Source organism: Salmo salar, chromosome 21, assembly GCF_965601325.2.
Source record: "Salmo salar chromosome 21, fSalSal1, whole genome shotgun sequence".
Taxonomy (NCBI): Eukaryota; Metazoa; Chordata; class Actinopteri; order Salmoniformes; family Salmonidae; genus Salmo; species Salmo salar.
In genome coordinates, this window is record NC_138311.1 from 17,451,079 (window position 1) to 17,476,058 (window position 24,980).

General features: G+C 42.3%; 1 protein-coding gene across 1 annotated transcript; it reads right to left on the reverse strand.

Moving 5' to 3' along the window:
* On the reverse strand, positions 1 to 23,272 carry LOC106581771 (serine/threonine-protein kinase tousled-like 1-B). Its single transcript, XM_014164057.2, has 22 exons — positions 22,942 to 23,272; positions 10,655 to 10,776; positions 7,774 to 7,845; positions 6,265 to 6,303; positions 5,906 to 5,981; positions 5,774 to 5,817; positions 5,399 to 5,494; positions 5,123 to 5,209; positions 4,944 to 5,036; positions 4,534 to 4,644; positions 4,243 to 4,379; positions 3,814 to 4,002; positions 3,627 to 3,693; positions 3,147 to 3,244; positions 2,768 to 2,849; positions 2,584 to 2,675; positions 2,240 to 2,329; positions 1,973 to 2,142; positions 1,738 to 1,873; positions 1,521 to 1,632; positions 1,327 to 1,434; positions 1 to 1,034 (listed from the first exon to the last, which is right to left on the reverse strand). The coding sequence occupies exons 2-22, from the start codon at positions 10,769 to 10,771 to the stop codon at positions 864 to 866; spliced, it is 2,187 nt and encodes a 728-aa protein (XP_014019532.1). The 5' UTR covers positions 10,772 to 10,776; positions 22,942 to 23,272; the 3' UTR covers positions 1 to 863.
* Between the last annotated feature and the right edge of the window lie 1,708 nt (positions 23,273 to 24,980).

Consider the following 24,980-nt stretch of genomic DNA (forward strand, 5'->3'; position numbering starts at 1 on the left):
TATGATTTCCTGGTATTTATTATCAGTCATCATTTATTCTTTTTATAGAACTGTACAATTGTACCCAAAGTGGATCATACAGCCCTTTAAAAAGTAACATCAAAAGCAGCAAAATGAAAACACTCCAGGACATAAATGTACAAGGGAAATTGTTAAACCATGGTACAGCTGCAATTCAAAATCTGAAAATCTTCTGTACAGCAAATATACATTTACTCTTGAAGGAATTATTTTTAATCATCCTGCATATTATTCTGTACATTGCCATTCGTCTACATTTGGTTATTTTGTGCATTCAACATTAGTATGCTGCCTGGGCCTAAATGACAATAATGCCACTTGTATGCTAAAATTACATTCTCATAGCTAATTGTACAACTCAAATTAAAACCTAACACTTTCGCTGAAAACAAAAAACAAACAGCCAAATTGATGGTGAAAAAGGAACCTCTTCGCAGCTAAAGCATTTGCACCCTTGCAAGAGGATGTTAACAGTTCTAAAAACAGCAGGCTGCCAGTTGGCCCTATAAGGCTTCCACCAGCAAAAGAAACTCAAGTGTCCAGTCACATTTCTTCAAGGTACTTTGTCTGTAGCAGTGCTCTATTCAACCTTTACAAAGTCATTCACTTATGTTCTTTAAACATCCTTTCATTAGTCTTTAGAAAACACATTTGAAACAGCACAGTACAGGCGAAGGCCTAACTCCACACCATTCAGTCTGCAGTGTCTATGGCCCTCTTGTCCTTCCATACACCGCTAGTTGGCATGTAGCTCCTCTCCCCCACACACGGTCCTATGGGGGAGGGGGGCTCTGCAGGCGTGGGGCAGCCAGGCAGTAATTCAGTCAGTTCAGGACCAGCCCTCAGTATGAAATGATACTGGAGGCGGCAGGTCCTGAGCCACCGGCACCCATCTGCAGGTTCCCTGAAGAGTTGGACCTCCTCATGTGAGGAAGCAGGTAGGAATCCCTTCCCAGCTGGTGAACATCAAACCGGTCCTCCTTCCTGTATGCCAGGCAGCGCCTTATAAAGGCCTTGGGGAATAAAAGGCGACATCGTTCAAAACACGGGCACTGAGAACCAATTAAAATGATTAAACAGAGCAATACGTTGAGTATGCTGGTGATCATAACTTATGGCTGGACAGAAATGCATCTCAAAAGGGCCTGTGATGTCTGTACCTTACTGTGAACACTAGCGGTCTCGACAAAAGCAATGCCAAATACAGGAATTGATCATAAAACAATGCAAAACTATTAAAGAAGATGAAGTAGAAGTGACAATTGCAGTCAGATGGTAATATTCAGAACACAAATGATCCCTCACCTTTGCTTCATTACTGGCAACAGGCTTGACAGGAAACTGAACTTCGGTTGCATTAAGTATTGTGTTCTCCTGCAGGATATCCTGCTGAGACTGATTGTGGCCGAACGGCTGAAAAAGAAATAAGGCTCAGCGTCAACTTATTTTCTCGACACTCATTTTGGTAAATCAATAAAACCAGTTCTTTAAAAACGTACTTTTCTTCCATACAAACACTGGAAAAAGATGACACCCACAGACCACACGTCCACCTTGTTGGAAATCTTTGGAGGTTCTTTGCCAACAACAAAACACTCCGGAGGCAAGTACCTTTGAGAAAACAAAAACAAAATGATGTCTGCCCACATGTCAAGCATCATATCACCCAAATAATGTGCTGGTCCCATGACACGTGTATGCGGTGGCACTTCTTACCAGTAGGTCCCTGCTCCTTGTGATGTCAGGTCCATGCCATCTGCACCGTAGCTGTCGTCGTCCATGATTTTGGACAAACCGAAGTCTGTGATTTTGATTTCCCCACACGCTGTGCCATCAACAAGCAGGATGTTACCTTGAAATTGGAACAGAACAAATGAGCACATTGCATCAGAAATAATTGGAGCCCTCCCAGTATGGGATATCATTCAGGTGTGTGCGAGCGTTCGTTCACCCGGCTTGAGGTCATAGTGGATGATGGGGGGCTTGATATCGTTCAGATATCGGAGCGCATTCACAATCTGCATGACGATGGAGCGGGCCTCCTTCTCCGACATCAGCTTGTGCTGCTTCAAGTAGAAGTCCAGGTCATTGCCTTCACAGTATTCCAAAACTGTGCAAAACCTTTGGGGGCATCATAAAATGAGCAATGTGTAAACGGCAGTGACAAGAGATATATATAGATATATATTAGTCAGTACAATAAGCAAGGTTAACTTACGTGTCTGTGTCCAGTGAGAAGTAGTCATACAGCTTGACGATTCTGGGGTGGTCCAGCTGCTTGTGTATTCTGTACTCCCGACAGGCATGTCTGCAACAAGGTGAGCAATGTTACCATGGGCAACCAACTGAATGACACCAGGCAGTAGGAGCACAGCAGTATGACTGAATAACCCAGATATTAAGCAGATGGAGTAGAACAATAAGCTTAAAGCCGGTGCATTACAAGTAAATACATTTTGAAAAACTGTGTTGTTACTGTGATTCATAAAACTGACTCGATACCGCCACACAGTGTTGAATAAGAACACGGAGAAAATGGCAACGATTTAATGTGGAACATACTTGTGATAATTCTCCTTTTTCTCCTCTCTCCAGTTCTTGTTGAGCTGATGAATTTTCACAGCAGCATAGCGTTGCTCAATCAAGTCAAACGCCTATAACAGAAAGGTTCTGGACTGGTCCACTCAAACAAAGACTTGTAGATGCAAACTGACGACATGAATACACAGGTCGAATATAAACTCACCTTGTAAACTTCACTAAAGCCTCCTCTTCCCAGAAGATGTAACAGTAGATATCTCTCGTTCAAAGTCGGATGGTCTTTGAATCTTTCAAACAAAAACAAGGTCAGAATCTCATTAGGAATTAACTCGATGGTAGGACTTTCACCAACTCAAAAACAACTAATGGCTAGAAAGAGGGACCTCATTATTGAAATGCTAGTCAGGGGGGGAAAAAAACAGGCTCATTTTACATCGTGTGGCAGAATGGAAAACACGGATATTGAAAATGACTTGTGACAAGCACCATGACTGCCTCTCCAGTGTCTAACTGAACCATCTCTGTCAGCAGGAGCCCCTGTGCGTATTCCCTGACATCACAGAGATGCCAGTGATCAGACTCACTGTGAACTGTCCTCGTTATTTATTCTCTTAAGTTCCCGAATGTGAAGGTTCCGCACTCTCTCCAGACGCTCCAGCTCCACCTGGATTTCCGCTTCTTCCTATAAAATGATTCACACACAAACATCAGAGGAACATCAGAGGACTCACTACAAGGAGAGGGGAGCTCATCAAAACTCACTTCTACGCCTCGGCTGACTAGCCTTGTATTAAATATTAACGGTTGACTTGGTAGCAAGTCTGTCTCTAGGGCAAACCCTCTTGATGCTTATTCACCTAGAAAACAATTGAATTAACTATATGTTGAGGGGAAATTCAGGGAAAATGTCCACAGAATCTCTAAGCAGAGTGGAACTGTTAGTGGTTCTACATCAGGGAACAGTGTCAGGATGTCTAATCACGATTGGATCGACTTGAACAATGCGACGCATTAAACAAACACTCTGCTCGTGTTGCCTAGATCTGCCAGGTTGGCACACTGACCTTTTTGAGGTGCCCGAGTCGTAGTTTGTAGATCTCTTCCTGCTCGTGATACTCAGCTAGAGTCAACCTTTGGAATGAACCAACAAAAGATCATGAGAAATGAAAGCAACAGGATCAAGCATATTTGTTGACAGATATCTAGCGTCTTGTGTGCTTAGCCAAAGGTAGGGAGGACAAGGGCACTCACAGCTGAGGTAGGCTGGGCTTCAGAAAGGGATCATTCTCTGCTCCGTTCACTGCCTTGGTTTTGCGTTGCTTTGGCTCAGAGTTTGTGGTTGGTGCTTGGGAGTTGCTGGACGATGGGGGTTTCCTTTTGGCTAGGAGTTTCCTCTGCTTCTCGATATCCTCCCTCTGTTGGTTTATCCACTCTTGCTGTCTGCAGATAAAGATGTTCTATGTAATCAATACCATTTCTGCCAAGCCTGAGTTTTACCCTGGATAAGCCTTTAGAATAAAGAGGAAAATGATACACGCCAGTACAAATTCTACAAACTTTTCTTCGATACCTGAACAGACTGAACTTTGTTGAAAGAGAAAGACGTGTAGCTCGATAAATTTCTCAACTATGGTTAAGTTGACTTGAGACAACTTTGACAAGGAGACCAAGATACTCAACTTGACTAGGTTTTGGAAGGCAAAGCCATCGGTCCACTGCTCTGTGAAAGAGGCTCCATGTCGCACAGTGGTGAAATGGCCTAACCGTAGTCTGTCCTGCATACTCTTTTCCCGGCACGCCTGTTTCTCCTGGGTGCTCTAGGCAACACAAACAATGACAGACGTCACTGACTGAGTACTCATACAGGCTTGTCACAATGTTAAAAAAAAAAAAAAAAATGTATATATATATATATATATATATATATATAGCTAGCTTCAGACATTCCGCCTTGAAACGAAAGGGAAGTACCTTTTCTATGAGCAACTTCTTGCTCATGGTGATGCATTTATTTAAGCGTTCTTTGTACTTTTCAAGTAATTTCTGTTGTTCGTCTATCTGTCTCCTGAGATCGCAGTTCGCCTATGGAGAAGAAACAAATCAGGTTTATCATATTACAACCCTAGTAAAACCATAAGCCCTCTAAACACTCCTACCGTAGAAATAAGAACATTGCAGCTAACTTCCCAAGCATGTCAGCCTAGCATTGAATAACACACATTTTTGTACGCACTTTAGGTCTACGTGCAGCACGGCGAGCCTTTTTAATTGATCCATGTGTTCAGTGGCGTCACATTAATACATCACTGATACTTCAACTCAATGAGGGAGTTAGGAATGTTCCGCTGATGTGTTCTGTCCATTAGCCATATTTCCCTTACTCTAAGCAAATCATCAATTCTGCCTTCTTTTTTCTCAAGGTCCAGGTTCTTGTTCATCTCCAGGGCAGCCAACTTGAGCCCCGTCAGGTCAGTCTGCAATTAAAAACGAGTTAAGAATTTGTTCGCGACACACAGTCCAAAGTGCTGAACACACATACTACAGTGGTGGTCATCTTCACCTGCACACATTTGATTGCTAACTGCCTTGGATGCATCACATGTTCCCCAAAAGACAGACTCGTAGGCGATGAGCTGTTTTGCCTAATCTGAAACCCAAGGGACAACAATTGTTAGCATATCTAAAATGGTAGTCAATTTCTTCAAAACATTGACTGTGTTATATATATTTTTTTTAAATGGGCCATTCTGGCTTGGACAAGGCTACTATGCTTTCTTCATACGTTTATAAAGCCAACAAGCAATAAAGGAATTGAAGTGGATATGGGGTTACTTACACTGGAACCCTGCACAGAGTGGGAATGTGAGTTCTGAGGTGAGCGGATCACAGAGGGGAGACCTCTCACAGGACTGGACCCGTTCCCTCCATGGAACTGGAGAAAGAGAGACCACCAGTGTGAGTGACATCGTCGCCTGACACTTGGCAACAACATTGGCACAGAAAGCCTCCTTTATGTCCGGTTTTGTTCATTTGAGAGCTGGCCTGTGTGTGAAATGGATCACACCACGGCTTCATTGATATTCTCTAAAAACCTCTGCTGAACATCAAACGTGGCGCTCCACGACACAGGGACTAAGCCCAGCTCACTCAGGATAAGAGTATCATTTCAATTTTCAACCCCCCCCCCCCCCCAAAAAAAAGAATAACTTACATCAAAATAATCACTAATTTTGGGTCCTCGCACAATAGACTTCCCTGTGAGAGAGAAAATACAATTAGCATTGACTTTCAGACATCGATGACTGTACCTGGAGTACAACAGAAACAGCTTGAGGGAAGTTACCTTGGCTGTTCTCTGACTGGGTGTCAGGTTTCCTCTTTCTTCCTCTGGACGATTCAGAGTGTTTCTTTTCAGGAGTCTGTAAAGGACAAACTGTTTCACCAATGACCACTATCTGGTCGGTTGTACAAATACAATCATTTTGATTCCTTGAATTGTCCAGATTAGGATTTAAAATGTCTGTGTTTGAAAAACAAAAGCATAGTGAATACACTGTAGCAGCAACACATAAATCACAAGTCTACAGCCTGCTAAGGACTCCTGAATGTCGGTGAACTGACCGACCAATGCTGCCCCGCCGCCCAGTAGCTGAAAAAGGACGGGGAACATAGCCTAGTATTTCAAATACAATGAGCACCTACCGAGTATGCAGGAGAGCTCCCCCTTTTCACGTCTGAGCTCTGCAAACAGGAAAAAAAGGCAGGAGGGGTACAGAGAATGAGTTCAACGTAAAACCAAAATGCATAATTAATCGAGCTCATAATTAGCCTGTTCTGAAAAGAGATCAATTGTAATGGAAAGCTTTAATGAGGTAGTTGTGCGAGAACTTCCAGTGGGGAGAGGATGCTTATTTATGACCGATGCAGACCCCCGTTGGCAGTTTTGGGCCACAGGCTGTGAGAAATAGAGGAAAAGCGACTACAGCATGTAACTAAACTGTAGCACAGACTAACTAGCCTTTTCTAATGTCTGATTCAAATCAGCTTATGAGCTAAACAAGAAAAGAGGTAATCGCCAAACAAAGCAAGGAATCAGCTAAAGAAAAGCAACCATTTTCGAACCGACCCTAAGATAGAGGATGAGGATTATTTCTGGACCTACAAAAAAAAGCAAGCATTACAATGGTTAAACTGCAAAAACCCGAACCAAATCGAAGTCTAACATGAGGAGCCCATTTCAACAGGGCACAGGAACCCTCGTGATATTTTTACAAAATAAGATTTACAGGCCCCAGAACCAGGACAGAGCCTTGTGCAGGGAATCTGCTGACAGGCGGAGGTCTGACAGTTTCACCAGTGCATCGTTAGGGAGGGTGTGACGTATGGGGGCCGGGGGGGGATGTTTGGGTGTTATCTGTGCAGATTCATCATGTCTGCGGCAGAAAAGGCCAGAGAGGTGTTATTCTGCCTCCTCGATCATGCTCGCTCACAGGCCTCCATCAGTGACTTATTACACCACACGAACTAGACGGGAGGGGAGCAGACAATCACCCGCACAGTCAGGTTGCTAATATACGTGCAGACTCCACATTGCGGAGGTTCAGGCTTCTTAGGTTAACCCTACAGTCAGCGATGTTGGGAGTCCACCACCCCACAGACTTGCGACACTGCTGCCCCTCCAAATTGGAGGCCATTTGTGTTTTCCCTTCATTAGCGAGCTGTGCTGCCAAAACACAGGAGAGCAGCGTGGAGGGAGGCTCAGACTCGGCATGCAGGATGATGACGCCCGTGATCAGGCTGCCCTGGCAGAGAGTCTGGCACAAACCGTGTTTGTACAGAGATGTGAGAGCGCGTGGCATTATGCGTCACAAGAACGCAGTTTAATCACAGCAAGATTCCGCACATTTTTATTCTCTCTAGCGCCATCTTAAGTCGCGTCTGACGTTCTCACCAGCGACAAGGAGGATAACAGGGCCCAGCTCCTCTCCCCTTCACTCACTCTCCGTGTGATCTCCCCGCTCACACCAACCAGCCCACTTCCAATCAAAACATAGGTCTGAGCCAAACAAGATGGAACGTCAAAGACTAAAGAAACAAATCCAGAAAAGCCGTAGATACCAGTTATACTGTCTGACAGCCTGTTCAAAACAAAATTGCACAGTCATTCATTTTTCACTAAAACCTTTAAGAACATCATGTTAATAAACATACCTCTGACTCTTTGTCACTGGAGGACCCCAGGCTTCCAAAACTTTGATTTGAACATTCATTGTTTGTCAAGGCCTGAAATCAAAACAGAAGTTCATTAGAATATTCTATTTAAACGTCATTTAAAAAGAATATGGCGGTACGCACAACCGGCCTTATAACCACATATCACGTGTAACCACGCCAGCCCAGGACCTCCACATCTGGCTTCTTCACCGGCCGGATCGTCTGAGACCAGCCACCCAGGCAGCTGGTTAAACTGTGGGTTTGCACAAGCGAATCATTTCTGCACAAACTGCCAGAAACCGCCTCAGGGAAGCTCATCTGCGTGCTCGTCGTCCTCACCGGGGTCTTGACCTGACTGCAGTTCGGCATCGTAATCGACATCAGTGGGCAATTGCTCACCTTAGATGACCACTGGCACGCTGGAAAAGTGTGCTCTTTACAGATGAATGGCGATTTCAACTTTACCGGGCAGATGGCAGACAGTGTATGGGGTCGTGTGAATGAGCGGTTTGCTGATGTCAACATTGTGAACAGAGTGCCCCATTGTGGCGGTGGGGTTATGGTATGGGCAGGCATAAGCTACGGACACAATTGCATTTAAAATCGATGGCAATTTGAATGCACAGAGATACAGCGGTGAGATCCTGAGGCCCATTGTCGTTCCATTCATCAGCTGCCATCACCTCATGTTTCAGCATGATAATGCACGGCCCCATGTCGCAAGGATCTGTACATGAATCCTAGAAGCTGAAAATGTCCCTGTGCTAGAAGGATCACTACAGACCCTGGTTCGATTCCAGGCTGCATCACAACCGGCCGTGATTGGGAGTCCCATAGGGCGACGCACAATTGGCCCAGCGTCCTCCGGGTTAGGGTTTGGCCGGATTAAGAAATATTCTTAACTGACTTGTCTAGTTAAATAAAATCATCTTTATGCAAAGGAGATGTGTCGTGCTGCATGAGGCAAATGGTGGTCACACCAGATACAGACTGGTTTCTGTTCCACGACCCCACTTTTCTTTTTTAGATATCTGTTCCCAACAGAAGAATATCTGTATTCCCAGTCATGTGATATCCATGGATTAGGGCCTAATGGATTTAATGCAATTGACTAATCTCCTTATATGAACTAACTCACTAAAATGTTTGAAATTGCGGCATTTATATTTTTTGTTCTATATATATATATATATATATCTCAAAAAAATAAAGGGAACACTTAAACAACACGTCCTAGATCTGAATGAAAGAAGTAATCTTATTAAATACTTTTTTCTTTACATAGTTGAATGTGCTGACAACAATCATCACAAAAATAAATCAATGGAAATCCAATTTATCAACCCATGGAGGTCTGGATTTGGAGTCACTCAAAATTAAAGTGGAAAACCACACTACAGGCTGATCCAACTTTGATGTAATGTCCTTAAAACAAGTCAAAATGAGGCTCAGTAGTGTGTGTGGCCTCCACGTGCCTGTATGACCTCCCTACAACGCCTGGGCATGCTCCTGAGGAGGTGGCGGATGGTCTCCTGAGGGATCTCCTCCCAGACCTGGACTAAAGCATCCGCCAACTCCTGGACAGTCTGTGGTGCAACGTGGCGTTGGTGGATGGAGCGAGACATGATGTCCCAGATGTGCTCAATTGGATTCAGGTCTGGGGAACGGGCGGGCCAGTCCATAGCATCAATGCCTTCCTCTTGCAGGAACTGCTGACACACTCCAGCCACATGAGGTCTAGCATTGTCTTGCATTAGGAGGAACCCAGGGCCAACCGCACCAGCATATGGTCTCACAAGGGGTCTGAGGATCTCATCTCGGTACCTAATGGCAGTCAGGCTACCTCTGGGGAGCACATGGAGGCCTGTGCGGCCCCCCAAAGAAATGCCACCCCACACCATGACTGACCCACTGCCAAACCGGTCATGCTGGAGGATGTTGCAGGCAGCAGAACGTTCTCCACGGCTTCTCCAGACTCTGTCACGTGCTCAGTGTGAACCTGCTTTCATCTGTGAAGAGCACAGGGCGCCAGTGGCGAATTTGCCAATCCTGGTGTTCTCTGGCAAATGCCAAATGTCCTGCACGGTGTTGGGCTGTAAGCACAACCCCCACCTGTGGATGTCGGGCCCTCATACCACCCTCATGGAGTCTGTTTCTGACCATTTGAGCAGACACATGCACATTTGTGGCCTGCTGGATGTCATTTTGCAGGGCTCTGGCAGTGCTCCTCCTGCTCCTCCTTGCACAAAGGCGGAGGTAGCGGTCCTGCTGCTGGGTTGTTGCCCTCCTACGGCCTCCTCCACGTCTCCTGATGTACTGGCCTGTCTCCTGGTAGCGCCTCCATGCTCTGGACACTACGCTGACAGACACAGCAAACCTTCTTGCCACAGCTCGCATTGATGTGCCATCCTGGATGAGCTGCACTACCTGAGCCACTTGTGTGCGTTGTAGACTCAGTCTCATGCTACCACTAGAGTGAAAGCACCGCCAGCATTCAAAAGTGACCAAAACATCAGCCAGGAAGCATAGGAACTGAGAAGTGGTCTGTGGTCCCCACCTGCAGAACCACTCCTTTATTGGGGGTGTCTTGCTAATTGCCTATAATTTCCACCTGTTGTCTATTCCATTTGCACAACAGCATGTGAAATGTATTGTCAATCAGTGTTGCTTCCTAAGTGGACAGTTTGATTTCACAGAAGTGTGATTGACTTGGAGTTACATTGTGTTGTTTAAGTGTTCCCTTTATTTTTTTGAGCAGTGTATATACATATAAAGTGTAATAATTTTTTGGGTAGTGACGGCAACAGCGGGCCAAGCTGCTAAATTAATATAGGGGAAACGGTGTGAGGATCGGTGGGTTTGACACACGCTCACTCACTTTGGTTCCCCCGCTGGTGCTGCCAGTGCTGCCCCCGGTGCTGCCACTGACCCCGCCCATGAATCGAGCCTCCAGCAGCTCTTGTCTCCGGGGGTCCAGGCTGTGCAGCTCCTCCATGGTGCCTGGAAGAGAGGAGCAACACCTCAGAACCTGCACACTATCATGTAAACCACTTACTGCCTACTCCTTGCGTTGCATGGTATACCGAAACGTCGGTACTTTTGTGATAAAACAAAAACAGTACTCAAATTTTTATGTTCGGTACTTCTGTCAAACGCGTCTCACGTGATTGAGAGGATCAAGTCCATTAGCGCAGCCCCTATATAGCGTGAAGAGCAAAGATCCTGCTCCACTTATTCATTGCTAGAGCCACCTGGGCTGCTCCCCACTCATGTAGAGAGGTAGAAACTGTTCATTACTGTTCGCAAAACAATGTCCAAAACGGGCTAGAACACTTCAAAATGGAAGATGATACCGGTAGCTTCCAGCTTTAAATTGTAGGCCAATTTACCCTGTTAGCTTCCAGCTGAATGAATTCACTACTCTAGTAGTTTGTGATGATATGCAAACCATAATGCTAAATATGCTGATTTCAAAGCTGACTGTCATCAAAAACATAATTCATTTACTTAGTCTCGCTTGCCACCAGAAACTCATTAACTTCATCTCCCTCGCCTCCCGTCTGGTTTCCACTAGATTCCATAGCCAAAGCCAGACTCCAAAGTTAAACTCCCCCTGTGAATGACTTCATTACTTTCTTAGAGACAGCGCACACTTTTAGAATAGAAGAGACTGCTTCTTATGCAAATGTTGTTGATCAGTACAATAATGTTCTCCTAGCAGTTTCCAATTAAATAAGTCCTAAATGGAAGGGATTGTCATCTGTAGCCCCGTGAAATCAGCTAAAACAAGCTCAATAACTCAACGCATGTACACACTCCTATGGAATAATATGCATTCACCTGTATTGTGAATAGACCTAAAACTGGAGATTTACCATTCAAATAAATGATAACCATGTTGTTTTGTAGTTAGACTGGTAAAAACGAAGTCAAATTGATTGTATAATTTATTCATTAACACATACATGGCTCTTAAAAAAGACATACAAATGTAATGATTTTAAACTCAAAAGATGGCAAACGATTGAACAGAGCAGTAGCTGAGTTTCTGTCCGGATCAAGTGCCATGCTGTGACTTTGGCTAGTACTCTTTTTTGTTGCGGTATTGTTTCGGTATCGCGCATCGTGATACTAAACCTGGCATCGAAGTAAAAATTCTGGTATCGTGACAACATTAACTCATCCAACGCTGCAGATGAGATCTGACTGAATCACGATCACCCATTCCATACATCATTACAGCTTGAACCAAGTTGTGTCCCCCAGCCGCCACCACTCCCACCTCTGAACCAGGTCAGTTCAGTTTCATAGCTGTACAACAAGACTCAGAGGAACATGGCACCTCCCCATGACATGAGTGATATATGCCCTGACACAATCTGATATATGTCCTGACACAATCTGTAGCTGAGCTCAGCCTGCAGTCTAACACCAGATAATGGGATTTAACAGAGTTACAGGTTGGGTACCGTTTGGAGTAAGCACAGAATTTGTAACCAACTTTAGCGATACGGTCATCGTCCTTGATTCGTGGAAACAGGAGTCTTAAAAATGTCTCAATCAATGAGAGGAGACTTGAAATGGACAAGATGGCAGCGCACACATTGGACTACTTTAATAACGGAGCAAATTCTAAATTTAAAAACGGACACCCTGCAACTGGACATTTTACGAGACTCCTGTTTCCATGAATCGTGGACGACGACAGTAGATCGCCAAGCTTGGTCAAAAATGTGCTACACCAAACAGTAACTCCAAGTATAATGGACACTTATTTTTTTAGTTAAATCATATTACCTGGTGTTACAATCTGTAGCGAGGCTGAATTCTATCTTCATGCAGCCTACTAGTCAGTAAACTTGCATCTATCCTCTGTATTCTTTTATACAAAAGGAAAACCAGACTGTCCGTCTTGAATTTATTTTTCCCACGACAAAGATGAGAAACTACTGAAAAATACACCATTATCTGAAAACTACTTCATTTGTTGAGTTTCGTGGATTTGCTCTGAAGCTCTGGCCAGAAAAACTGAGATCAGGTATACAGCTAATTTAACAAGGCAAGTCAGCTTCTGCCTGGCACAAAGTCTTAACTGCAAGGTAATAACGCGATTGACTTAGAACCCTGAAGGCCTTCAGAATAAGCCTCATAATTAGTCCTGGGGGATACTCTGATCATCTAAGAGTATCCGGCAGAGATAATCTGTTAAAACAAGGCATTACCACAGAGCTATCCATTTAGCTCCAACTAAAATAAGGTAGTGACAAAGCAAAACTAATGAGGATTGTTCCCTCGTCACACACAAAAGAACAGCTGAAAGCAATTTCTGAAACGTTTAATAGGCTAAATGTCTGGATACTTCACATCTGAACAGAGCAGGGGAGACATTTCCTACATTTATACTCCTCAAGATAACAGTCTATTAACACTGAAATATTTGACATAGCTTAATCCTGGTACATGCCTGACAACATTCTGCCTGATGAGTGTTAGAGGCAAGGCAAACCAAACATGGCGCTCTATAGCTATATGGGGCTCCCTAGTTGCGCAGAGGTCTAAGGCACTGCATATCAGTGCTAGAGGGGTCACTACAAACACCATGGCTCGAATCCAGGCTGTATCACAACTGGCCGTGATTGGGAGTCCCATAGGGCGGCGCACAATTGGTCCAGCGTTGTCCGGGTCTGGCTGTCAGTGTAAATAAGAATATGTTCTTAACAGACTTGCCTAGTTAAATAAAGGTTACATTTACTGGAGTTGATAATAGCCTACACCAGTGGTTCACAAACTTAATCCACTCGGGCCTCCCATCATTGGGGAACATTCTGCAGTTATAAAGCTAATTTCTAGCAATTCTACACATTTTGCCATGTCCTTTATGACATCGGAGGGACTTAAACATTCCAACAAAATCAATGGGCTACAAAACCTAGCAAAAAAAAAAGTTAGTTGACATGGGCTTGTTGATCTGGACATTACTGACAAGTTATAAATTCAATTGAAGTCGGAAGTTTACATACACTTGTGTTGGAGCCATTAAAACTCAATTTTCAACCACTCCACAAATTTCTTGTTAACAAACTATAGTTTTGTTAAGTCTGTTAGGACATCTACTACTGCATGACAAGTAATTTTTCCAACAATTGTTGTTTAGACAGATTATTTCACTGTATCATAATTCCAGTGGGTCAGATGTTTACATACACTAAGTTAACTGTTCCTTTAAACAGCTTGGAAAATTACAGAAAATTGTGTCATGGCTTTAGAAGCTTATGATAGGCTAATTGATATAATTTGATTCAAACTCTGTGCCTGACATCATGGGAAAAATCTAAAGTAATCAGCCAAGACCTCAGAAAAAAAAAAAAAAATTGTAGACCTCCACAAGTCTGGTTCATCCTTGGGAGCAATTTCCAAACGCCTGAAGGTACCACGTTCATCTGTTCAAACAATAGTACGCAAGTATACACACCATGGGACCACGCAGCCGCCATACCACTCAGGAAAGAGACGCGGTCAGTCTCCTAGAGATGAACGTACTTTGTGCGAAGTGCAAATCAATCCCAGAATAACAGCAAAGGACTTTGTGAAGATGCTGGAGGAAACCGGTACAAAAGCATCTATATCCACAGTAAAACGAGTCCGATATCGACATAACCTGAAAGGCCGCTCAACAAGGAAGAAGCCACTGCTCCAAAACCGCCATAAAAAAAAGCCAGACTACGGGTTGCAACTGCACATGGGGACAAAGATTGTACTTTTTGGAGAAATGTCCTCTGGTCTGATGAAACAAAAATAGAACTGTTTGGCCATAATGACCATCGTTATGTTTGGAGGAAAAAGGGGGAGGCTTGCAAGCCAAAGAACACCATCCCAACCGGGAAGCACTGGGGTGGCAGCATCATGTGGGGGTGCTTGCTGCAGGAGGGACTGGTGCACTTCACAAAATAGATGGCATCATGAGGTAGGAAAATGATGTGGATATATTGAAGCAACATCTCAAGACATCAGTCAGGAAGTTAAAGCTTGGTCGCAAATGGGTCTTCCAAATGGACAATGACCCCAAGCATACTCCCAAAGTTGAGGCAAAATGGCTTAAGGACAACAAAGTCAAGGTATTGGAGTAGCCATCACAAAGCCCTAACCTCAATCCTATAGAAAATGTGTGGGCAGAACTGAAAAGGCTTGTGCGAGCAAGGAGGCCTACAAACCTGACTCAGTTACACCAGCTCTGTCAGGACGAATGGGCCAAAATTCACCCAACGTAAATGTGGGAAGCTTGTGGAAGGCTACCCAAAAAGTTTGACCCATGTTGAACAATTTAAAGGCAATGCTACCAAATGCTAATTGAGTGCATGTAAACTTCTGACCCACGGGGAATGTGATGAAAGAAATAAAAGCTGAAATAAATATTATTTCTACTATAATTCTGACATTTCACATTCTTAAAAAAAGTGGTGATCCTAACTGACCTAAGACAGGGAATTGTTACTAGGATTAAATGTCAGGAATTGTGAAAAACGGAGTTTAAATGTATTGGCTAAGGTGTATGTAAACTTCTGACTTCAACTGTAGCTCTTAGGTCTGCAATGACTGACATGACGAACGGAAAGCTGCTGATACCCTACCCAATTTCCAAAAATGTACCTTATGCATTCTACTATTAACACTTTCAAGAATAAAGTTGAAAGCCTCAGAGTTCCTAAAAAAAATAAACTGGCCTAGGCAATATCTTCATTATTTCACATGTAAACAAGAACACAGTATTAGGCCTACAGCCGCAAAAACAGGATTTCAACTACTAGGCTGGATCCTAAACAGTCCGATCCTCTTCCTTTTCTCAATCTCCCTCAAGCCTGAGGGCCTCGGAGACAGCTCAGCTAAGGGAATTCTCCAAGCTACAACCTCAGAGCAGACTCCGTGGGGGTCTACTTCACTGATATGGCCTTGCTCTAATATGCGCTCCATTTTGCATCTACAAAGGGCTATGAGGTCTCATAAGATCTGTTCAGTCAGTGCAGCATGTCTGCCGCACCACTTCCACTGTCAAGAGTCAGACCAAAGATAATGCCAGAGAGACACCGATTTTGAATAAACCTCATGGAATCCAGACATTAGAATGGAATTCAACAATATTCAAAAATGTATTTAACTTATTAGAACATTAATTTGCCCAAGTTAATCATAAGACACGAACAAAATGTATCAGTGGTTGTATTTTCCCTGCAACTTTCTGAAAATGCCCGTGCACGCACAGCTACACTTTGTGTAGCCATTAGCGATAATGCTAATGATAACAATCTTCTGGTAGAGATGAAAAGATGATTTAGATGCACTATTGTAAAGTGGTTGTTTCACTGGATATTATAAGGTGAATGCACCAATTTGTAAGTCGCTCTGGATAAGAGCGTCTGCTAAATGACTTAAATGTAAATGTAAAAGGCTTTCCGAAAGGCTACTTTTGTAGTACTGCCTACCAGTCAGAATGATGTCAGGATTACTTTCATCAACCCAGTGGCAAGACCCCCCCCAGACCTTAAGAGGTTTCCTGATGTGGTGTAAGCATTGTTGTGGACTAAGAAAAGCAGCAAAATGTGATGTTCTATTAACAAAGTGAGATTTTGCCAGCGAAAACCTGAAAACTGGGAAAATCGTAAACTAAACAATTTCGGAAAAAAACTGAATCAGGCAACAACAAAAAAATACGATTTTATAGGGCACTACAAATGCAATGCTTGTCAAAAGTGGGTCTACATTTCACTTTCAAAAGGGTGCTCGGGTACTGCCATAAATGTTCTGAATTCAATTATCCAGTAAAGTTGAAGACCCAGTGGAGGAAACGCCTAAATAAAAGCCAATGCCCTGTCTTTCCTGTGTCCAGTACAAGAACATTACAAGCCACTCTACTCTGGCCAGTACGACCCATGGTGGTTTCCCACCAGCCTGTGGTTTACAGCACCCACAGACAAGACGACAGTTCCTCCACCTTGTTCTCCAAGCTCATGTTAGACAATGCAGGCCTGTCTCCAAGACAATTCCCACAAGCGCAGTGGGCCGAAGGGACCTGGGGCTGGCTGTTTTACTTGGCTTTCACAAAGAACACCAAAGTATCCGAGCTGGAACAGAGAACAAACATGTATATCAAATTATTCTCTGGCAGCTCTCTTAAAATCAACACCCTTACATCAACCTAGCAATTTGCCCACAACATAGGTTTGTTCTGAAAATGTTTTATGCAAGAGCTAGACTGACTAAAATTAGACCAGATATCACTCATTAGTGCTACAGTCTTCATTTGTTCCCTATATTGGCATCACATAATCCACAAGAACAATCTGACTACCCATCGTTCAAATCGACTGTCCTGTCCAACAATTTCTACTTTCACGAGAAAGGGACCACTCCAGCTCATTTTACCAAAATGTCCACAGCAACAACAAAAAAGAAGCTTGCCAGCCACCTTCTTATTGCAAGGGGATAGCTTAATCAGCAAGATCAAGTGAAAAAGAGAAACTATACCAAACAAAAATATTAACGCAACAATGAAAGATTTTACTGAGTTACAGTTAATAAGGAAATCAGTCAATTGAAATGAATTCATTAGGCCCTAATCTATGGATTTCACATGACTGTGCAGGGGTGCAACCATGGGTGGGCATGGGCCCACCCACTGGGGAGCCAGGCCCAGCCGTTCAGAATTAGTTTTTCCCTCACAAAGGGCTACTTTTGTTCAGTGTATAAACCATGCTAAGGCATAAAATAGGCCAATTAAAAAATAGCTAAATCTATAGCCTAGTTCAAAGCCCATTTAGGCTACTATTCTATGATGTCAACTAGGGATGCAAATTTCTGTCAATTTTGCTTCTGTCTAACTGACCCTCTACCTGGTCAACAAACAGTTACTGTTTGGAAAATAATAAATTGTGTGACCAACAGAAAATACTATGAGAGATCTGTATATAATGAGATGTTATGTTTCCGCCCTAACAATGCGAGTCATCCCAAGGCGGGAAAGTAGTCGACAAGCTTAGGCCCAAAATAAGCCCAAAGAAACGAATTGGGCATATTTGACTAATTTTGGCAAGAGTGAAACCTCTTGCTTTGCCTCTTCCTCTCTGATACTACAGATGCATACAAGGACTGGACATTTTTTTATTAAGAGCTTAGTGGATACATGCAACAATAGCAAGCTTATCGTCTTACAGTTCAAGAGGCTGTAGCCTGTTATTGAACACACAACTCCTATAATGAAGCAGCTAATAAAATGCCATTTTCAAACATTTGCCAAATTGCAATTTGCGGAAAACACAGCTCTAAACCTAATGCGAGCAGTTGTGACAGAGATTAAAATCTCCTTCAGAAATGTAGAAAAAGGGGGAATCTAATAGCAACAACTATGATGGGTTACTAATATGACGAGGATTGTGCTTCTGGACAGCGAAAGAAAATTGATATGAAAACCAATAGAACAGGAGAGAAATGCTGGTTAATGGCATGAGGAAGTCTTTATAAAATAATTGCATCCACATTTCTACAGATGGATTTTCGCAGGGCAAAACATGCCTCATTATTTGAAGTAAAACGTGCAGGTTTTACTGCCTTAAGCTCACATTGCAAAGCAGTGGGTGACTCGCTGATAGTCAACGGTAGGCAGGCTTCAGCCTATACACCCAAATGGCAAATGGGAGGCACTCTTAAATTACGAGTTAAAAATAGCTCCTTTTAAATCGTGGCCACCAAAGTTTAATATGCGAATGGTTATTTGTTGCCCAATGACTGGACTTAGGTTTCACTACAGTAGCCTACAGACTTGAGCTCCTCTTGCACAGTCTGACAGGTAGGAAGGCTTTTCCACTCCTCAAACCAGGCTCTGTATGCGTGTGATGAATAAGATGCATGACGACATAACGAAAATAACATTACAAACCACTCCACGACAATTTAATACAACATAATTATGCTAATTACCCTATAGACCAATAAGCATGACTGGTCAAATTTATTTTGGGCAGCTAACCGTTTAACATCCCTAATGTCAACTAGCCTACTGTAGATTAGTTTGCTGTTCATCCGCATAGTGTGGTGGGTGCTGCAACACCAGATGGAGGCAGTCTAACTGGCAGGGAATGCAAAACAGGCGAAAGAATGAAAAAAGACACAACACCCTGGAGACAGAAAGGATCAGGTACCACAGCAGGTTCCATGGCACCCAAGATGGATGCCACTTTAGCTCATTTGTGGAGTAGAGGTGAAATAAAATGTGGTGCTCTGGGGTCCTAGGGAGTCTTCGTACAAACCCAGGACGATGCAGTGCAACAATGCTATGCATCTCCAGTTAGAAACATGCATTTGATTTAATATAAATTGTATGCAACAGCTGCCCAAGTGGAACTTGCATTATGTAGACTATGGTATTTCGCATTTTTCAGTGATAATGTAATCATAAGCAGCAGTTATGCATGGCAACAACATCATTCATCAATAACATCATTCATCAAAAGTGGAAAAGTTGAAAGAACATAAAATGGAAAACCAGCCATGATTTACCACATTCAACCTAACAAAAACAAGCGAGTGTGGCACGAGGAAACCTCAGTTCCTTGGTCTCCACATCACTAAGGACCTATCATGTTCTAAACACACCAACATAGTCGTGAAGAGAGCACAACAATGCCTGTTCCCCTCAGGAGGCTGAAAAGATTTGGCATGGGACCTCAAATCCTGGAAAAAAAGTTCTACAGCTGCACCAGAGAGCAACCTGACTGACGCCACACACAAACATTCCTTCACACACACGCTGCTGCTACTCTGTTTATTATCTAGTCACTGTTCCCCTACATACATATACACATCACCTTGACTAACCCCCGCATGAAAATCCCTGGTAAATAGCCTCGTTATTCTTTTTTTGTGTTACTATTTTTCCTTTTAGGTTATTTAGCTAATTGTTCCTACTTAAAAAAAAAGATTTACTTTGCATTGTTGCTTAAGGGCTCATAAGTTAGCATTTCATGGTAAGGCCAACATCTGTTGTATTTGGCAAATGTGACAAAGATCATTTTGATTTGAGTGTAAAGCGAGTGAGTAACTTTTTTACCTTTATTTAACTAGGCAAGTCAGTTACGAACAAATTCTTATTTTCAATGACGGCTTAGGAACAGTTCAGGGGCAGAACGACATGTTTACCTTGTCAGCTCAGGGATTCGTGATGTAATTTTATAGCTTGCCAGTAGATATTTCAGTACATCATGAAGTAACTTGAGAAATGTCATGTAACAGAGTAAATAATGCTCAACTTAATAATGCTCACTGCCAAATATCATTATCCACTTCAGATTGCTTAATGATTATAGGATTGAAATGAAGCAGACAGGTGCTATAGAACACTTTTTAAACTGTTCTGAACCATTGGGGACCCATTGAATGTGCAGATTTGTCAGGAAATTAGCTTTAAATTAACAGTCATCTCTCTCTCAGCTCCATGACAAAATGTGCAGAATTACAGAAAAATAGTCCCGCCCGCCCCCCCCCCCAGAAGAAAAAATATATATATATAAAAAAAATAACTTTGGAGAAACACTGCCATATAAAATGTCTTCTGGGTTACAATACTTTGACAACCCTATCACCCTTTTCAGAATTTAGTCTGTTGCACTAGACTGACTAGAGCAGGGTTTCCCAAACTCGGTCATGCCCCCCGGGTGTGAACCTTTTGGTTTTATCCCTAGCACTACACAGCAGGTTCAAATAATAAAAGCTTGATGATGAGTTGGTTATTTGAGTCAGCTGTGTAGTGCTAGGGGAAAAAAACAAAACATGCATCCGCATAAAAAACAATATGCATTTTCCCATCCGAGTAGTTTCCCCATCACATTGACCTGTTGCGGATGAAAGGCTTTTCGTGATGACCAAGTGCACATGAAAATAACTGTGGTTAAATTCCCATGTACTGTATAAAGGATACAAGTTATTAAATGGGTTTCCATTACATTTTCAACTCTACTGTTCAAAATTTGCGTTACGTCGCTAATGTGCCCACTCTGGTCTTGGCACGTGCACACTAGCCAACAGATTGCAGATACAGCGCGGTTAGGCTGGCCTACATGAGATAACTATGGACAAAATAGTGATATTTTTATTTGTCAAATGCCGGCCAACAATCGATCATGTCTCCAGAACCCCCGATATTTATTAGAAAGCAGAATCAATCACCACGTGCACTTTCACCTCGTGAAGTTCATATACCTTATTGTATCTGTAGCCTAACAAACTACATGGTTTCCAAGTCCTAGTCGAGAACCACACACCATATTGTCGCGCGACTTCAAATTTACTTCTACATGGTTATTATATCAATATGTGCACAAAAAGGCTCCATTCATTTTACCGACAAAAAGATCGCACCTTGTCTAGCGTATTTTGTTTTGTCAACATTTCGAAAGTCTGATTACCTTTTTTTATACGACATGTACTTTACCAACAAAAATGTTGGATGAAAACCTGGTTATAGTTATAATTTGTACACCGCAAACTGACTGCAAAAATCCCAAACAGATGTAGTATGACAAAAACAAACCTTGATAACATTGGGATATTATTGAATATGCCTCCATTTATGCATGGAACAGATTTTCTAAATTAAAATGACTTTGAAATACTTTTAGTCATGTCCAAGATTGTATTTTTATTTAAAAAATGTTTTATTTTGCTCAGAAAATGTAAATATTTTAGGAATGTGACCAATGTCTAGAAATCTGTGAATCACTGTTGAAACAGAACATTTGCTTTAAATATGTACTGTTACCTGGTACAAACAAAGATGGGTATAATTTGTGGAAAGTCCTAACAGGAATCTGTTCACAAAACTTGGTAAAGTAACAAGGAAACCAACATACAACGCATACAAAGTAGAATGATCAATTCACCTAGTCAACTAGCCACCAACTCAGCACGTAGCTTATTCTTAATGTTTGTCCATAGGGTACCAGAGTGAGGAGATTTTTCGGTATAAACGTGGTGCGTGAAAAACGTAATTAAATAGCCCACTCCCTACCTGGTATCTTATGCTGCCGCTTTACAACCTTGTATGCGTTGTTTGTCGGCAAACTTGTTATTTACGACGTTTTTGGAACAGATTCCTGTTGAAACGTTACAGAAATTATACCCACTCAACAAAGATCACAACAATAACAAGGCATGCAAAGACCATCACAAAGACTTGAGTTGTCATGCAGGACATTTAGGCTGACTACTTGTCTAAAGTAATACACTGCCCCTATTAAACTATTGCCACTGTCCTGTCCACACAAACCATTGAATGTGCATGCTGTACTGTCATTAGCACAGTAATAGTTGATGGATACTTGAGTCACTTATACTGTTGTTGATAGTCAATGAGTGCAAAACAATTCTGATTGCAAACACCCGTTTCTGAATCTAATATGATCCATTGCACAGTAGGTTCTCATGACAAGTGTACTTAGCTGGTTACTGCAATATAAAAATATGCCATCCCAACTTCATGTAAAAAAAAAAAGGCGTGGGTCGCCAGACACCATTGCATCATTATCGATAAGGAGTAAATCATTCTAGTTAACTACTGTATGCATGTACATATATTCATGTAGTCCACAGAAACTCATGAAAATCTCGCAATACTGAATCCATGGGTCCTCCATGTCACGTCCCTGTTTTAAATCAGACATCTTAGCTTGTTGGCTAGCAAATGCAACATTTAACAATAGATACAGGTAACGTAGTTAACGTTGTCTTTGTAGCCGGTAGAGACAGTTAGTAGCTAGCTAACGTTACCTGGATAGCAAATTCTGTATCGGAAACTTGCTAGCCAGCAAGGCAAGTAGCTAGCACGCTCGCTACTCCACTTCAGCATGTCAATAATTGATTAACTTAAATTGCGAGCAAAGTATCAGTAGTTTAAAGTACTGTGCTTAACATTGACCAATTAGCTAGTTTGCCTCATATATTTGCAGTTAGACACCACCAGCTAGTACTGTAGTGGCTAGCTAACGTTAGCAGGCTGCTGCCCATCATGGCTTCGGTGTAACTCAAGACGCAATTCATTTCAAGACTATTCTTAGCACGTACCACAAAACGACTCACAAAACATGTAACAAATACTTTTCTTCCAAAATTATTTTACAGTACCTTCCTTGGCCTTCACCACTGCCGTGATATGTTGCTGAGAAAGCAACCCCTGTGCTGTCGGGGACGTGGAGAGCTAGGGCCAAGATGGCGTCCTCTCCAAACTTCCAATGTTACTTTGGACACTCATCAAGCTACTTTTTGAAACGACAAAGCAAACAAACACCGCTGTCAGTGGCAGTACAATCTCGTGATTTTTGAAACCTTGCAATGTTTAGACATAAGCCCAGCTGCACCGGTAACCTCACAAAATGTTGGAATTTAACATTTTGGACATAACCTCCTCACACCTCTGCAGTGCGTCTGGAAGTGCCCTGTGCTGTTGTACCTTACTTCAAGCGTCACGCATCGTGTGCAAACATTATCGCGAGGTTCATGCACCCAGGAAAAATGCCACTGGTGAAAAAGCCATCAAAAATATGCGTGAAAGAGAACATCGTAACTGACATACAGTGTATGGAAGGCCGTTCCCGCCACCCACCAAAATAATTATGACTCGGAGTTAGTAAGTCAGTAATGAGAAGTCATAATCAAGATACAGTAAGTCATTATTATGAGATAGCAAGTCATCTTTATGAGATAACAAGTCCTTATTGTGAGACAGTAAGTCGTAATTATGAGATAGCAAGTCATTATTGTGAGACAGCAATAGCAAGTCATATTTATGAGATAGTTAGTCATTATGGGATTGTAAGTCAATTATGAAATAGTAAGTCATTACAGTGCGATAGTAAGTCATAATTATGAAATACTAAGTCATTATTATGAGATATGTACATCTTAATTATGAGATAGTAAGTTTGGATCATTGAATAGTCCTGCAGTTTGACCCCTTTTAAAGAGGAAATCTGGGATTCAAACATTAACAAAGCATTTCCCCCGCAATTTCATTTGGTAAACAGCTGAGGAATGGGACAGGAGAACGGTAACCACTGTCAAATACATAGACGAAAGGACTTCACATATGGATGCAAGGACTGACCTTCCATGAGAACAAAATTATACACTACCGTTCAAAAGTTTGCGGTCATTTAGAAATATCCTTGTTTTTGAAAGAAAAGCACATTTTTTGTTCATATAAATAACATCAAATTAATCAGAAATAAAGTGTAGACATTGTTAATGTTGTAAATGACTATTATAGCTGGAAACGGCAGATTTTCTATGGAATATCTACACACGATATCTACATAGGCGTACAGCGGACCATTATCAGCAACTATCACTCATGTGTTCCAATGGCACGTTGTGTTAGCTAATTCAGGTTTATCGTTTTAAAAGGCTAATTGGTCATTAGAAAACCCTTTGCAATTATGTTAGCACAGCTGAGAACTGTTGTGCTAATTTTGAAGGCCAGGAAGGCCAATAAGATCATCAAGGACATCAATCACCCGAGCCACTGCCTGCTCACCCCGCTATCATCCAGAAGGCGAGGTCAGTACAGGTGCATCGAGACCGAGAGACTGAAAAACAGCATCTATCTCAAGGCCATCAGACTGTTAAACAGCCAGCCATCACTAACATTGAGTGGCTGCTGCCAACATATTGACTCAACTCCAGCCACTTTAATAATGGAAAAATGTATGTAATCAATTTATCACTAGCCACTTTATGTTATATAATGTTTACTTACCCTACATTACTCATCTCATATGTATATACTGTATGCTATACCATCTACTGCATCTTGCCATCTTGATGTAATTAAATGTATCACTAGCCACTTAAAACAATGCCGCTTTATATAATGCCCCCTCTCTCTCGATACCGCTACCATCTACTGCACTGCCTCGAGTATGTCACTGCCACTCAGCCTGCCCCCCTCACTCGTACGTACCCCATCTACTGCATCTTGCCTATGCCGTTCGGCCATCACTCATTTATATATTTTTATGTACATATTCGTATTCATTCCTTTATACTTGTGTGTATAAGGTAGTTGTTGTGAAATTGTTAGGTTATATTACTTGTTAGATGTTACTGCATGGTCAGAACTAGAAGCACAAGCTACACTTGTGCTACACTCGCTACACTTGCATTAA

Bases quoted from the DNA above. Each gene is read 5' to 3' on its own strand.
- LOC106581771 (XM_014164057.2), bottom strand. From the start codon at position 10,771: ATGGAGGAGCTGCACAGCCTGGACCCCCGGAGACAAGAGCTGCTGGAG. The intron at 5,982-6,264 runs GTAGGTGCTCAT...TGTCCTTTACAG, and splicing joins GGAGCTCTCCTGCATACTCG to ACTCCTGAAAAGAAACACTC. The intron at 1,633-1,737 runs GTAAGAAGTGCC...GTTTTCTCAAAG, and splicing joins CAAGGAGCAGGGACCTACTG to GTACTTGCCTCCGGAGTGTT.